At 55.2% G+C, this 15,191-nt stretch overlaps 1 protein-coding gene across 1 annotated transcript; it reads left to right on the forward strand.

The window, feature by feature from the left end:
- The first annotated feature begins 1,592 nt into the window (after window positions 1-1,592).
- ZNF576 (zinc finger protein 576) lies at window positions 1,593-11,295 on the forward strand. Its single transcript, XM_075606453.1, has 4 exons — window positions 1,593-1,710; window positions 7,388-7,433; window positions 9,099-9,145; window positions 10,278-11,295. Exons 3-4 carry the CDS (start codon window positions 9,103-9,105, stop codon window positions 10,847-10,849), a joined length of 615 nt encoding a protein of 204 aa, XP_075462568.1. The 5' UTR covers window positions 1,593-1,710; window positions 7,388-7,433; window positions 9,099-9,102; the 3' UTR covers window positions 10,850-11,295.
- The last annotated feature ends 3,896 nt before the right edge of the window (window positions 11,296-15,191 follow it).

Here is a 15,191-nt window from a genome sequence, read left to right on the forward strand (position 1 = left end):
TGCCCGCACTGACCCTGTCCTGGGTATAACAGAGGGTGCTGCCCGCACTCACCCTGTCCTGGGTATAAACAGGGTGCTGCCCGCACTGACCCTGTCCTGGGTATAACAGAGGGTGCTGCCCGCGCTGACCCTGTCAAGGGTATAAACAGGGTGCTGCCCGCACTGACCCTGTCCTGGGTATAAACAGGGAGCTGCCCGCACTGACCCTGTCCTGGGTATAACGGAGCTGCCCGCACTGACCCTGTCCTGGGTATAACAGAGGGTGCTGCCCACACTGACCCTGTCCTGGGTATAACAGAGGGTGCTGCCCGCACTGACCCTGTCCTGGGTATAACAGAGGGTGCTGCCCACACTGACCCTGTCCGGGGTATAAAGAGAGGGTGCTGCCCGCACTGACCCTGTCCTGGGTATAACAGAGGGTTTGCACACAGTGCGAGGGGGACGATAACACTGCTGGTGCCTGCACTGTATGTAGTATTTGGCAGTAGTTTGCACATCTGCTGCTCACCTTTTCATTACATATATAATGCATTTTCTCTGAGACCACATGGGGAGTTTGCAGTGTGTGTGGGTGAGGGGGCCTTGCTTAGACACTGCCCACCCTGAACTTATAAAGTGTAAGGAAGACATTGCAGCCGTACTGTATAGGAGGAGACACGTGGCCCGAGTGGTGTGCATTAGTGGGAGGCTGGCACGGCCACTGCCCACACTGCCCCTGTTCTGCGTATAAACAGGCCGCACGTTGCCACGTGTAGGGGAGACGTGCACTGCGGCAGCCTGCACTTCAGCCGTTCCGTTGGTATTTCCAGGTCTTTTCATAAGTATTATGTCTGAAAATAAAATCTAAGTCTCCGCATTTTGTTTCATTAGTTTTTTATTACAGACACCTCACAGAATACTAAAGTGCATTTCTGCATCATCTTTAACGCTCCTCCTGCCGGAGCTCAGCAGCACATTGTAATGCGTGGCAGGGAGTTCTCTTTAACCCCTCGCTTTTCATGTTGGCCACGTATCGTGGTCTCAAATCCTACCAAGAGATGTCTTCTTTTTTTGAAGAAGAAGAAGAAGAAATATCGGTGGTATGTTTCTGGGCCTTAAGAAATGGGATCCACCTTTGCGGGTACAATACTATTTAATGCTGCAATCCCTTCTAAGTGTCCCGCTGCATTCCTTTGCTTTTTCCCATATCCGTCACCTCTGGGTGAAGCCCTGCAGCCGTGTTCTGCGGAGCACTGAATGGAAGGTACAGTATGTATTTGGGAGGGGTCACCTATAAATGGCAGATTAGGAGAAGAGCAGCGCTACGTTTGATAAGATCCGCCACAGAAACATTATAAGCATCACATAAATCTCTGGCGTTAGTCTTCGGGTTTACATTAGGAGCATAACACCCCAGAATTGAGATAAGTGTGTAGCAAGGAGAAGATATTAACCCCATGGTGTCCCAGTGCAGTACTGCAGATGACATTGTTACCAGCTCCAAGGACTGGTACTGCCTCTCAATGAGTAATATGGATGGGTTTGCCCACATCAAACATGGCCGCCAGTCCCACTTGCCCTTGTAGTGTCGAGCCCCGCCGTGTGACGTCACTGCCCGCAGTAGCGAGGACCCCGACGCAGCTTTTAGGCATCCTCCGCTGTGCCTGAGTGGAGCGCCGCTCACATGGTCTGCGGGCCAGGAGCCGAGCGACGGAACCGGGGGTCCAGCCGGTGTGTGATGTCATAAAGCGCGACGGCGGGGGGCAGGTGTCTGACCCGGGAGAGGGACACTCACTGCTACTAAGGGACACTGCTACTGAGTGAGTGCTACTGAGGGGCACTCACTGCTACTGAGTGAGACTGTTACTGAGGGACACTCACTGCTACTGAGTGAGACTGTTACTGAGGGACACTCACTGCTACTGAGTGAGACTGTTACTGAGGGACACTGCTACTGAGGGACACTCACTGCTACCGAGTGTGACTGCTACTATGGGGCACTCACTGCTACTGAGTGAGGCTGTTACTGAGGGACACTACTACTGAGGGACACTCACTGCTACTGAGTGAGGCTGTTACTGAGGGACACTACTACTGAGGGACACTCACTGCTACTGAGTGAGGCTGCTACTGAGGGGCACTCACTGCTACAGAGTGAGACTGCCCTGTAATGAGGGACACTCACTCTTACCGAGGGAGACTGCCCTGTAATGAGGGACACTCGCTGTTACTGAGGGAGACTGCCCTGTAATGAGGGACACTCGCTGTTACTGAGGGAGACTGCCCTGTAATGAGGGACACTCGCTGTTACCGAGGGAGACTGCCCTGTAATGAGGGACACTCGCTGTTACCGAGGGAGACTGCCCTGTAATGAGGGACACTCGCTGTTACCGAGGGAGACTGCCCTGTAATGAGGGACACTCGCTGTTACTGAGGGAGACTACCCTGTAATGCGGGACACTCGCTGTTACCGAGGGAAACTGCCCTGTAATGAGGGACACTCGCTGTTACCGAGGGAGACTGCCCTGTAACGAGGGACACTCGCTGTTACCGAGGGAGACTGCCCTGTGAGGAGGGACACTCGCTGTTACCGAGGGAGACTGCCCTGTAATGAGGGACACTCGCTGTTACCGAGGGAGACTGCCCTGTAATGAGGGACACTCGCTGTTACCGAGGGAGACTGCCCTGTAACGAGGGACCCTCGCTGTTACCGAGGGAGACTGCCCTGTAATGAGGGACACTCGCTGTTACTGAGGGAGACTGCCCTGTGAGGAGGGACACTCGCTGTTATCGAGGGAGACTGGCCTGTAATGAGGGACACTCGCTGTTACCGAGGGAGACTGCCCTGTGAGGAGGGACACTCGCTGTTACCGAGGGAGACTGCCCTGTAATGAGGGACACTCGCTGTTACTGAGGGAGACTGCCCTGTAATGAGGGACACTCGCTGTTACCGAGGGAGACTGCCCTGTAATGAGGAACACTCGCTGTTACCGAGGGAGACTGCCCTGTAACGAGGGACACTCGCTGTTACCGAGGGAGACTGCCCTGTGAGGAGGGACACTCGCTGTTACCGAGGGAGACTGCCCTGTAATGAGGGACACTCGCTGTTACTGAGGGAGGCTGCCCTGTGAGGAGGGACACTCGCTGTTACTGAGGGAGACTGCCCTGTGAGGAGGAACTCTCGCTGTTACTGAGGGAGACTGCCCTGTGAGGAGGGACACTCGCTGTTACTGAGGGAGACTGCCCTGTGAGGAGGAACACTCGCTGTTACTGAGGGAGACTGCCCTGTGAGGAGGGACACTCGCTGTTACTGAGGGAGACTGCCCTGTGAGGAGGGACACTCGCTGTTTCACAGGGAGACTGCCCTGTGAGGAGGGACACTCGCTGTTGCTGAGGGAGACTGCCCTGTGAGGAGGGACACTCGCTGTTACTGAGGGAGACTGCCCTGTGAGGAGGAACACTCGCTGTTACTGAGGGAGACTGCCCTGTGAGGAGGGACACTCGCTGTTACTGAGGGAGACTGCCCTGTGAGGAGGAACACTCGCTGTTACTGAGGGAGACTGCCCTGTGAGGAGGGACACTCGCTGTTACTGAGGGAGACTGCCCTGTGAGGAGGGACACTCGCTGTTACTGAGGGAGACTGCCCTGTGAGGAGGGACACTCGCTGTTACTGAGGGAGACTGCCCTGTGAGGAGGGACACTCGCTGTTACTGAGGGAGACTGCCCTGTAATGAGGGACACTCGCTGTTACTGAGGGAGACTGCCCTGTGAGGAGGGACACTCGCTGTTACCGAGGGAGACTGCCCTGTAATGAGGGACACTCGCTGTTACCGAGGGAGACTGCCCTGTGAGGAGGGACACTCGCTGTTACCGAGGGAGACTGCCCTGTAATGAGGGACACTCGCTGTTACTGAGGGAGACTGCCCTGTGAGGAGGGACACTCGCTGTTACCGAGGGAGACTGCCCTGTGAGGAGGGACACTCGCTGTTACTGAGGGAGACTGCCCTGTGAGGAGGGACACTCGCTGTTACTGAGGGAGACTACCCTGTGAGGAGGGACACTCGCTGTTACTGAGGGAGACTGCCCTGTGAGGAGGGACACTCGCTGTTACTGAGGAAGACTGCCCTGTGAGGAGGGACACTCGCTGTTACTGAGGGAGACTGCCCTGTGAGGAGGGACACTCGCTGTTACCGAGGGAGACTGCCCTGTGAGGTGGGACACTCGCTGTTACTGAGGGACACTCGCTGTTACTGAGGGACACTCGCTGTTACTGAGGGAGACTGCCCTGTAATGAGGGACACTCGCTGTTACCGAGGGAGACTGCCCTGTGAGGAGGGACACTTGCTGTTACTGAGGGAGACTGCCCTGTGAGGAGGGACACTCGCTGTTACTGAGGGAGACTGCCCTGTGAGGAGGGACACTCGCTGTTACTGAGGGAGACTGCCCTGTGAGGAGGGACACTCGCTGTTACTGAGGGAGACTGCCCTGTGAGGAGGGACACTCGCTGTTACTGAGGGAGACTGCCCTGTGAGGAGGGACACTCGCTGTTACCGAGGGAGACTGCCCTGTGAGGAGGGACACTCGCTGTTACCGAGGGAGACTGCCCTGTAATGAAGGACACTCGCTGTTACTGAGGGAGACTGCCCTGTGAGGAGGGACACTCGCTGTTACTGAGGGAGACTGCCCTGTGAGGAGGGACACTCGCTGTTACCGAGGGAGACTGCCCTGTAATGAAGGACACTCGCTGTTACTGGGGGAGACTGCCCTGTAACGAGGGATACTCGCTGTTACTGAGGGAGACTGCCCTGTGAGGAGGGACACTCGCTGTTACCGAGGGAGACTGCCCTGTGAGGAGGGACACTCGCTGTTACTGAGGGAGACTGCCCTGTGAGGAGGGACACACGCTGTTACTGAGGGAGACTGACCTGTGAGGAGGGACACTCGCTGTTACTGAGGGAGACTGACCTGTGAGGAGGGACACTCGCTGTTACTGAGGGAGACTGCCCTGTGAGGAGGGACACTCGCTGTTACTGAGGGAGACTGCCCTGTGAGGAGGGACACTCGCTGTTACTGAGGGAGACTGCCCTGTGAGGAGGGACACTCGCTGTTACTGAGGGAGACTGCCCTGTGAGGAGGGACACTCGCTGTTACTGAGGGAGACTGCCCTGTGAGGAGGAACACTCGCTGTTACTGAGGGAGACTGCCCTGTGAGGAGGAACACTCGCTGTTACTGAGGGAGACTGCCCTGTGAGGAGGGACACTCGCTGTTACTGAGGGAGACTGCCCTGTGAGGAGGGACACTCGCTGTTACCGAGGGAGACTGCCCTGTGAGGAGGGACACTCGCTGTTACCGAGGGAGACTGCCCTGTGAGGAGGGACACTCGCTGTTACCGAGGGAGACTGCCCTGTGAGGAGGGACACTCGCTGTTACTGAGGGAGACTGCCCTGTGAGGAGGGACACTCGCTGTTACTGAGGGAGACTGCCCTGTGAGGAGGGACACTCACTGTTACTGAGGGAGACTGCCCTGTGAGGAGGGACACTCGCTGTTACTGAGGGAGACTGCCCTGTGAGGAGGGACACTCGCTGTTACTGAGGGAGACTGCCCTGTGAGGAGGGACACTCGCTGTTACTGAGGGAGACTGCCCTGTGAGGAGGGACACTCGCTGTTACTGAGGGAGACTGCCCTGTGAGGAGGGACACTCGCTGTTACTGAGGGAGACTGCCCTGTGAGGAGGGACACTCGCTGTTACTGAGGGAGACTGCCCTGTGAGGAGGGGCACTCGCTGTTACTGAGGGAGACTGCCCTGTGAGGAGGGACACTCGCTGTTACTGAGGGAGACTGCCCTGTAATGAGGGACACTCGCTGTTACTGAGGGACACTGCCCTGTGAGGAGGGACACTCGCTGTTACTGAGGGAGACTGCCCTGTGAGGAGGGACACTCGCTGTTACTGAGGGAGACTGCCCTGTGAGGAGGGACACTCGCTGTTACCGAGGGAGACTGCCCTGTGAGGAGGGACACTCGCTGTTACCGAGGGAGACTGCCCTGTGAGGAGGGACACTCGCTGTTACCGAGGGAGACTGCCCTGTGAGGAGGGACACTCGCTGTTACTGAGGGAGACTGCCCTGTGAGGAGGGACACTCGCTGTTACCGAGGGAGACTGCCCTGTGAGGAGGGACACTCGCTGTTACCGAGGGACACTGCCCTGTGAGGAGGGACACTCGCTGTTACCGAGGGAGACTGCCCTGTGAGGAGGGACACTCGCTGTTACCGAGGGAGACTGCCCTGTGAGGAGGGACACTCGCTGTTACCGAGGGAGACTGCCCTGTGAGGAGGGACACTCGCTGTTACCGAGGGAGACTGCCCTGTGAGGAGGGACACTCGCTGTTACTGAGGGAGACTGCCCTGTGAGGAGGGACACTCGCTGTTACTGAGGGAGACTGCCCTGTGAGGAGGGACACTCTCTGTTACTGAGGGAGACTGCCCTGTGAGGAGGCACACTCGCTGTTACTGAGGGAGACTGCCCTGTGAGGAGGAACACTCGCTGTTACTGAGGGAGACTGCCCTGTGAGGAGGGACACTCGCTGTTACTGAGGGAGACTGCCCTGTGAGGAGGGACACTCGCTGTTACTGAGGGAGACTGCCCTGTGAGGAGGGACACTCGCTGTTACTGAGGGAGACTGCCCTGTGAGGAGGGACACTCGCTGTTACTGAGGGAGACTGCCCTGTGAGGAGGGACACTCGCTGTTACTGAGGGAGACTGCCCTGTAATGAGGGACACTCGCTGTTACTGAGGGAGACTGCCCTGTGAGGAGGGACACTCGCTGTTACTGAGGGACACTCGCTGTTACTGAGGGACACTCGCTGTTACTGAGGGACACTCGCTGTTACTGAGGAGTGCTCACTTCCCAGACCCTCATGTTCCGTGTTTTGTAGGTTTATATTGCTGGTGGTTTATGTATTTCCCACCCTCCGAGCCTGAGCTGTGTGTGTCTGTCTGTGTGTCTGTCTGTGTGTCTGTCTGTGTGTCTGTCTGTGTGTCTGTCTGTGTGTCTGTCTGTGTGTCTGTCTGTGTGTCTGTCTGTGTGTGTGTCTGTCTGTGTGTGTGTCTGTCTGTGTGTCTGTCTGTCTGTGTGTCTGTCTGTCTGTGTGTCTGTCTGTCTGTCTGTCTGTGTGTCTGTCTGTCTGTCTGTGTGTCTGTCTGTCTGTCTGTGTGTCTGTGTGTCTGTCTGTCTGTCTGTGTGTCTGTCTGTCTGTGTGTCTGTCTGTCTGTGTGTCTGTCTGTCTGTGTGTCTGTCTGTCTGTGTGTCTGTCTGTGTGTCTGTCTGTCTGTGTGTCTGTCTGTCTGTGTGTCTGTCTGTCTGTGTGTCTGTCTGTGGTTTAAATCTTGTATTTATATTCTTTGTAGCTGAAGGGAACTTGGATGAACTCAACAACATACAGGTCAATGACAGGTAACAATGTTTTACTCTACACTTATTTCACAGGATAAATGTAGCATGAGAGGTTATATCACGTCTCCTATATACCTGTGATATAACCTTTCATGGTCGTATACGTCTCTTGTATACCGGTCACATAACCTTTAATGGTCGTATACGTCTCCTATATACCTGTGATATAACCTTTCATGGTCGTATACATCTCCTATATACCTGTATACGACGTGAGGTTATATCATGTCTCCTACATACAGTTGAACCCCATTATAACGCCGGTGCTCGGGGTCCACATAATGAGACAGTGTTATAACCGGGATCGGGGGGGGGGGGGGGAAATGGCCGCCGCTATCAGGGGTTCCGTGTCCGCTGGAGGGGGAGAGCATCCCCACGCAGGACTTACCCGGAGCAGCAGCTCATCTGTGTGCAGAGAAGGTATTCAGCCTGCACAGGGGATGCTTCAGGTATGCTGCTAGTTATGGCTTCAGTGTTGTGTCTGTTTGGGGTGGGGAGAATCTCAACAGTGCGGCAGTGACCTCTCCACATCACGCTCGCTTCTATCTCCCAGTGCGGTGCCTGCCTCTGGGGATCGCTGGGGCGTGGGCACACACTGAGTTTACGCACAAGCAGCTGTAGCATCGCTTGCCGGGCAGGACTAGGAGAGAGAGGAGCGGGTTGCAGGCGGCTTGTGGTCTGGATACTTCATCTCTGATTGCCGGCTGCCTCCCCCCCCTTGGTTTCTCATTCCTTGGCCCATTTCCTTATTGCATTAAAAAAATGAAATCCTCCGTTTATTGAATGCTATGGAGTATTACTAATCTTTGAAAGTGCATTTCACTAATTTGCTTTACAGTGACATCTAGTGGGCAACGAAAAAATGCTGGGACAATCTTGGGAGAAATTGCAGCTAAGATGTACTTATTTATTGTGCGCGTGTGCGCGCGTGTGTGTCCCCCCGTCCCCGTTGGCAATAACGCATTGAATAGATGTTTAAAAAAAAAAAAAATGCTTTTTAAAAACGGGAGCCACCCTCACACCGCGTTATATATGCGGATCTCGCTATAACGGCGTTGAGCTGTATCTGTGTAAGACCATGACGGGTTATATCACGTCTCCTATACACCCGTATAGGACGGTAAGGTTATATCAACTCTTGCATAACTGTACACGACCGTGAGGTTATATCGTGTCTCCTATATACTTGTATACGACCGTGAGGTTATATCGTGTCTCCTATATACTTGTATACGACCGTGAGGTTATATCGCGTCTCCTATATACCTGTATATGACAATGAGGTTACATCAAGTCTCCTATATACCTGTGATATAACCTTTCATGGTTCTATACGTCTCCTATATACCTGTATATGGCCAAGAAAGGTTATCGTGTCTCCTATATACTTGTATACGACTTGAGGTTATATCACATCTCCTATATTCTTGTATATGACCATGTGGTTATATCGTGTCTCCTATATACCTATATACGACGTGAGGTTATATCACGTCTCCTATACACCTGGATACGACAGTGAGGTTATATCACATCTCCTATATACGAAAGTGAGCTTATATCGTGTGCCCTATATACGACTCCTCGTTTGGGGCTTTTGCACAGGTGTTATACGGTGACCTGGTACCGGGCACGGCTGAGGCTTTGTGTTCTCTCTCGTATTAGCAGGATGACGGATGGGACACGAGAAGCACCGCAGGCCGCTGATATTGGTATGAGCCTATAACACTCCTGATGCATAAACTGTGCTAAGCTACAGATTTAAAAGGCTCTGATACCCCGCAGGAGGGGTGAGCACAACCCCTGTCTCCCTCTTATCTCTCCCTCCCATCGTCTCTCCCTGCCTCTCTCCCTCCCATCGTCTCTCCCTGCCTCTCTCCCTCCCATCGTCTCTCCCTGCCTCTCTCCCTCCCATCGTCTCTCCCTGCCTCTCTCCCTCCCTGCCTCTCTCTCTCCCTGCCTCTCTCCCTCCCATCCTCTCTCTCTCTCCCTGCCTCTCTCTCCCTCCCTGCCTCTCTCTCTCTCCCTGCCTCTCTCTCCCTCCCTGCCTCTCTCTCCCTCCCTGCCTCTCTCTCCCTCCCTGCCTCTCTCTCTCTCCCTGCCTCTCTCTCCCTCCCTGCCTCTCTCTCCCTCCCTGCCTCTCTCTCCCTCCCTGCATCTCTTTCTCTCTCCCTGCCTCTTTCTCTCTCTCCCTGCCTCTCTCTCTCTCCCTGCCTCTCTCTCTCTCCCTGCCTCTCTCTCTCTCCCTGCCTCTCTCTCTCCCTGCCTCTCTCTCTCTCTCCCTGCCTCTCTCTCTCCCTGCCTCTCTCTCTCTCTCTCCCTGCCTCTCTCTCTCCCTGCCTCTCTCTCTCCCTGCCTCTCTCTCTCCCTGCCTCTCTCTCTCTCTCTCCCTGCCTCTCTCTCTCTCCCTGCCTCTCTCTCTCTCTCCCTGCCTCTCTCTCTCTCTCCCTGCCTCTCTCTCTCTCTCCCTGCCTCTCTCGTCTCTCCCCCCCTACCTCGCCTCACGACCCCCCCCCACTCGCCTCACGACCCCCCCCACTCACCTCGCCCCCTTTCTCCCCCTCCCTGCCCCCCCCTCTCTCCCTCCCTGCCCCCCCCTCTCTCCCTCCCTGCCCCCCCTCTCTCCCTCCCTGCCCCCCCCTCTCTCCCTCCCTGCCCCCCCACCTCTCTCTCCCTGCCTCTCTCGTCTCTCCCCCCCTACCTCGCCTCACGACCCCCCCCACTCGCCTCACGACCCCCCCCCCCACTCACCTCGCCCCCTTTCTCCCCCTCCCTGCCCCCCCCTCTCTCCCTCCCTGCCCCCCCCTCTCTCCCTCCCTGCCCCCCCTCTCTCTCGCCCTGCAGGATCCCTGGACTCCCGTCAGTGCCCCCCCTGCCACATCACCTTCAAGGACACAAAGTTCAAGGAGCGGCACATGAAGCGGCATCACCCTGAGGATGAGCAGTCGGCTGAGCGGGTGCCCCCCACCCCTGGCGCCCTGCACAACTGCACCGTCTGCATCAAACCCTTCCCTACCTCCCAGGATCTCGCCCACCACTACGAACAGACTCACCGCCGCCGCCGGCGGCTCCCGGACCTGAGCGAGCCACACACGTGTGCCGACTGCGGCCGCGCCTTCCCCAACACGGTCAGCTTGCATAAGCACCGTCTCCTGCACCGCGGGGAGAGGCCGCCGCAGCTCTCCTCCTGGGGCAAAGGGTCGCTCCGGTGCCGTCAGTGCGGAGCCTGCTTCACCAGGGCCTGCCAGCTCCGGCAGCACCACATGAATCACCGGCGTGAACCGCCGCCCCCGCCAACCCCCCCACCACAGCCACCCGATATGGGGTGCAAGGAGTGCTGCCTGAGCTTCGAAACGGAGGCCGAGCTGCACCAGCATTACATCCAGCACGCCCGCGGCGAGGACGCCCGCAAGTAGCGCACTGCGGGAGGGCTGTTACGGAGCGCCGAAATGTTACATGGGGGGGCTCAACTCCAATAATCAAGACGACCCCCCCCCCCCAACAGGTCAGGTTTGAAGGATATCCCAGCTTCAGCACAGGTGGCTCAGGCGTAGATTCTGCCACCTTTGCTGAAGCAGGGACTGGTTGGGCCATCTGTGCTGAAGCAGAGATATCCTGAAAACCTGACCTGTTGAGGGTGTCTGGAGGGCTGTAGTTGAGCCTCCCTGTGTTAAACTGTTGTAATCTAATCTGAAACACTAAGATTACTATAAAGTTTGTGTTCAGAACGTCCCCCCGCGGCTGGAACTCGTGCCCGAAGACGGGAACGTCGGTCCGATTGCGCGATCGCTCCCGCGCTGCTCACTTTCTGCAAGATATGACGGAAAATAAACGGGATCCTTTTTTCCTGGCGTGTATTCTATTCTCTGTGTTTATCTTTATATGGCGCCAGCTCTGTGCCTCGCGCGTCCCCGCAGTGACACCCGGCCATAATAGAGCACACAACGGGAGTAAGCGCTTCAGGGAACATTAGGAAAAGGAGTCCCTGCCCCGAAGAGCTTGCAATCTACGTGGTAAGTAGGAAGCTGACCTGCGCAGGGAGAGCGCGTGGCGAATAGGGGCTCGTGTATCCGTGTGTAACGTGCGGTGTGGGGTCCGCGTGCAGAGGGAACCGCGGGGCCGTCACTTACTCCGAGACTCGCTTTACAAGGGATACATTTCCACCTGTATATAACATGACCAGGCCCTGCGCTACAGGGAAAGCGGCGCGACGGAGGAGCGCGGAAGCCAGCGCGTTCTGCGGCTGCGGCCTTACTGTACATCAGGCAACTTTAAATGGTGAAAATGGCACAGATGTTACTGGAAGCTGTCATTTTATTCCAAGTTCTACACGGAAAATGAAGGGCTGCAGTTGGTCATTAGAAACCCCCGGAGTATGGCACACCCCCGGAGTATGGCACACCCCAGAGGTATGGCACACCCCCGGAGTATGGCAAACCCCCGGAGTATGGCACACCCCCTGGGTATGGCACACTCCCGGAGTATGGCACACTCCCGGAGTATGGCACACCCCCGGGGTATGGCACACCCCCGGAGTATGGCACACCCCCGCGGTATGGCACACCCCCGCGGTATGGCACACCCCCGGAGTATGGCACACCCCCGGAGTATGGCACACCCCCGAGGTATGGCACACCCCCGGAGTATGGCACACCCCCGGGGTACGGCAAACATTCGCCGCCTCTTTCATCTTCATGTTTGTGTCTCCTCCTGTTCTACATTCAGCCACGGATTACCTTTGCTGACCACTGAACCTCTCCACGCCTCGATGTCACTGCGCCCGAGGAGCCCGCAGGGAAAATGAGGTCTCCGGGGCAGCAGGGGGGAATTGATGCAGCATTTCCCATGTGGGAGGCAAATCCCCCCTACCACATTGCAATCCCCCCTGTGTCATTCAGAAGTGGTCTCGGCAAAGTAACGCCATTTCAGGCGCACTGATTTTGCATGGGTGAAACACTGCTGCTCCCGGCACACACTAATAACCAGGAAGGTGGCAGGACGCAGGAGAAGCTGTTTTACTGGGAGAGTGGTGGGGACCAGTGACTTATCATTAGAACTCCTCAGAAATGTTTTTGGGTCTTCTCAGCCTCTGCAGGCAACATTACCAGTGTGGCATTGGCGCCTTCCCACACACTTACTCCAAGGGCAAAATCTACCTTGTCCCCTTCCACTTGTACTCCACGTTATAATATTCTGGTAGCCTTTGCTGCTACTGCCTGACATTGGGCACTATTGCTAAACCTGCTATCTGCAAGCACTCCTAAATCCTTCTCTACCAAAGTATTGGCCTAGTTTTATCCCATTTAGTCTATACTGTAGGTTGCATGCTTATGCTTGCTTCCCAAATACATGAATGTAAGAAGCACTGGAACAGGGCTGATGGAATCACTCTCTCTCCACCCTCGGTATGGCAATCGTCAGCTTTTGGAACTGTGGGATGCACCTCAGGTAGGTGGGTGACCTCTCATAAGATGACACCGTTCGGCCTCCTTGGTGATTAGTCCCCTTGAGTTTGGTTCCTCTCCGTGATGGCAACAGTCTCTTCCCTGAAGAAGTGGCATTGCGCCATGAAACGCGTTGGATTTTCCTGTATTAAAGCTGCAGTTCATGCAATATCCTGCATGTGTGTTTTTTTTTAATAAATCAGTTCTGTAGTAACAAAAAATACTTTTAGCATTTTCTGTTTTAAAAAACAACAACTTTGAAAGACCAATTTTCTTGTATTCTATTTTAACAAGCATGCTTGTTCCTATAGCAACGATTTACATTCCCCATATTTAAAGATGTCGCCAAGCTTTGCCAATCAATAGCCGGAGAACGAATTGACCGGCAGCTATGCAGTTTTTTAGGTAATTAGAGATTGCACAACTGAAACTATTGAAGTAAAAAAAAAAACTAAAAAAAAAAAAACGGGAGCCTGAACTGCAGCTTTAATACTGAATCCTAAAGGCTTGAATCCCATATACTTGGGCGCCACTGAAGCTTTTTTCCAGGATATACTCCAAACCAGCGTAATAACTAGATCTCTTGATACACGGAATGCTTGTTTTTTAATCCTTGATGTACGCAGAATTATTACCCTATAAGTATAGGGGTGTTGAGCCACCCTAATAGCAGCAGCAGCAGCAGCAGCAGACAGCACATGCTCCCATTATATACTGTTTTGTATTTTTATCACTAAAGTGGTGTTTACTTTCACAGTGGGTATTATTCATCCCAAGAATATTATTTGATGGTTATCTAGTTGCGCACAATAGCACTTTATTCTCTATAGTTACATGAATGTAAGGTTATCTATAATACTCATCTGCTATTTACCTGCCCTAGCTTCCAGGTTATCCACTTCCTGCTGGAGAGATACGACTTCCTGCTCTGATTCTATTACCTTACACAACTTCGTGTCCAGCAGAGATGGAGACTTTGCTCGCTGTGCCAACCTCAAGGTCATTAATAAACAAGTTAAAAAGCAGGGGTCCCCGTACTGATCATTAAGGAACCCCACTCACAACTCTTCCCCAATCTGAATATGTTCTATTTATGACAACTCTCCCCCCTGTCCCATGTGGAGGCTGCAATGCAAAAAATGTGCTGCCCAGAGGTGGCCGCACGAGTTTCAGGATTGTACCGAGGAGATGGCCGCACGAGTTTCAGGATTGCACCCAGGAGGTGGCTGCACGAGTTTCAGGATTGCACCCAGGAGATGGCTGCACGAGTTTCAGGATTGCACCCAGAAGGTGGCTGCACGTGTTTCAGGATTGCACCCAGGAGGTGGCTCCGTCGCCCGTACTATAAGCGCTCGCTCCGTCGCCCGTACTATAAGCGCTCGCTCCGTATCCCGTACTATAAGCGCTCGCTCCGTCGCCCGTACTATAAGCGCTCGCTCCGTCGCCCGTACTATAAGCGCTCGTTCCGTATCCCGTACTATAAGCGCTCGCTCCGTCTCCCGTACTATAAGCGCTCGCTCCGTCGCCCGTACTATAAGCGCTCGCTCCGTCTCCCTTACTATAAGCGCTCGCTCCGTCGCCCGTACTATAAGCGCTCGCTCTGTCGCCCGTACTATAAGCGCTCGCTCCGTCGCCCGTACTATAAGCGCTCGCTCCGTCTCCCGTACTATAAGCGCTCGCTCCGTCGCCCGTAATATAAGAGCTCACTCCGTCTCCCGTACTATAAGCGCTCGCTCCGTCTCCCGTACTATAAGCGCTCGCTCCGTCGCCCGTACTATAAGCGCTCGCTCCGTCTCCCGTACTATAAGCGCTCGCTCCGTCGCCCGTACTATAAGCGCTCGCTCCGTCGCCCGTACTATAAGCGCTCGCTCCGTCTCCCGTACTATAAGCGCTCGCTCCGTCGCCCGTACTATAAGCGCTCGCTCCGTCTCCCGTACTATAAGCGCTCGCTCCGTCTCCCGTACTATAAGCGCTCGCTCCGTCGCCCTCACTATAAGCGCTCGCTCCGTCGCCCGTACTATAAGCGCTCGCTCCGTCGCCCGTACTATAAGCGCTCGCTCCGTCTCCCGTACTATAAGCGCTCGCTCCGTCGCCCGTACTATAAGCGCTCGCTCCGTCTCCCGTACTATAAGCGCTCGCTCCGTCTCCCGTACTATAAGCGCTCGCTCCGTCGCCCGTTCTATAAGCGCTCGCTCCGTCGCCCGTACTATAAGCGCTCGCTCCGTCTCCCGTACTATAAGCGCTCGCTCCGTCTCCCGTACTATAAGCGCTCGCTCCGTCGCCCGTACTATAAGCGCTCGCTCCGTCGCCCGTA

This window comes from Ascaphus truei, chromosome 6 (assembly GCF_040206685.1).
Source record: "Ascaphus truei isolate aAscTru1 chromosome 6, aAscTru1.hap1, whole genome shotgun sequence".
Taxonomy (NCBI): domain Eukaryota; kingdom Metazoa; phylum Chordata; class Amphibia; order Anura; family Ascaphidae; genus Ascaphus; species Ascaphus truei.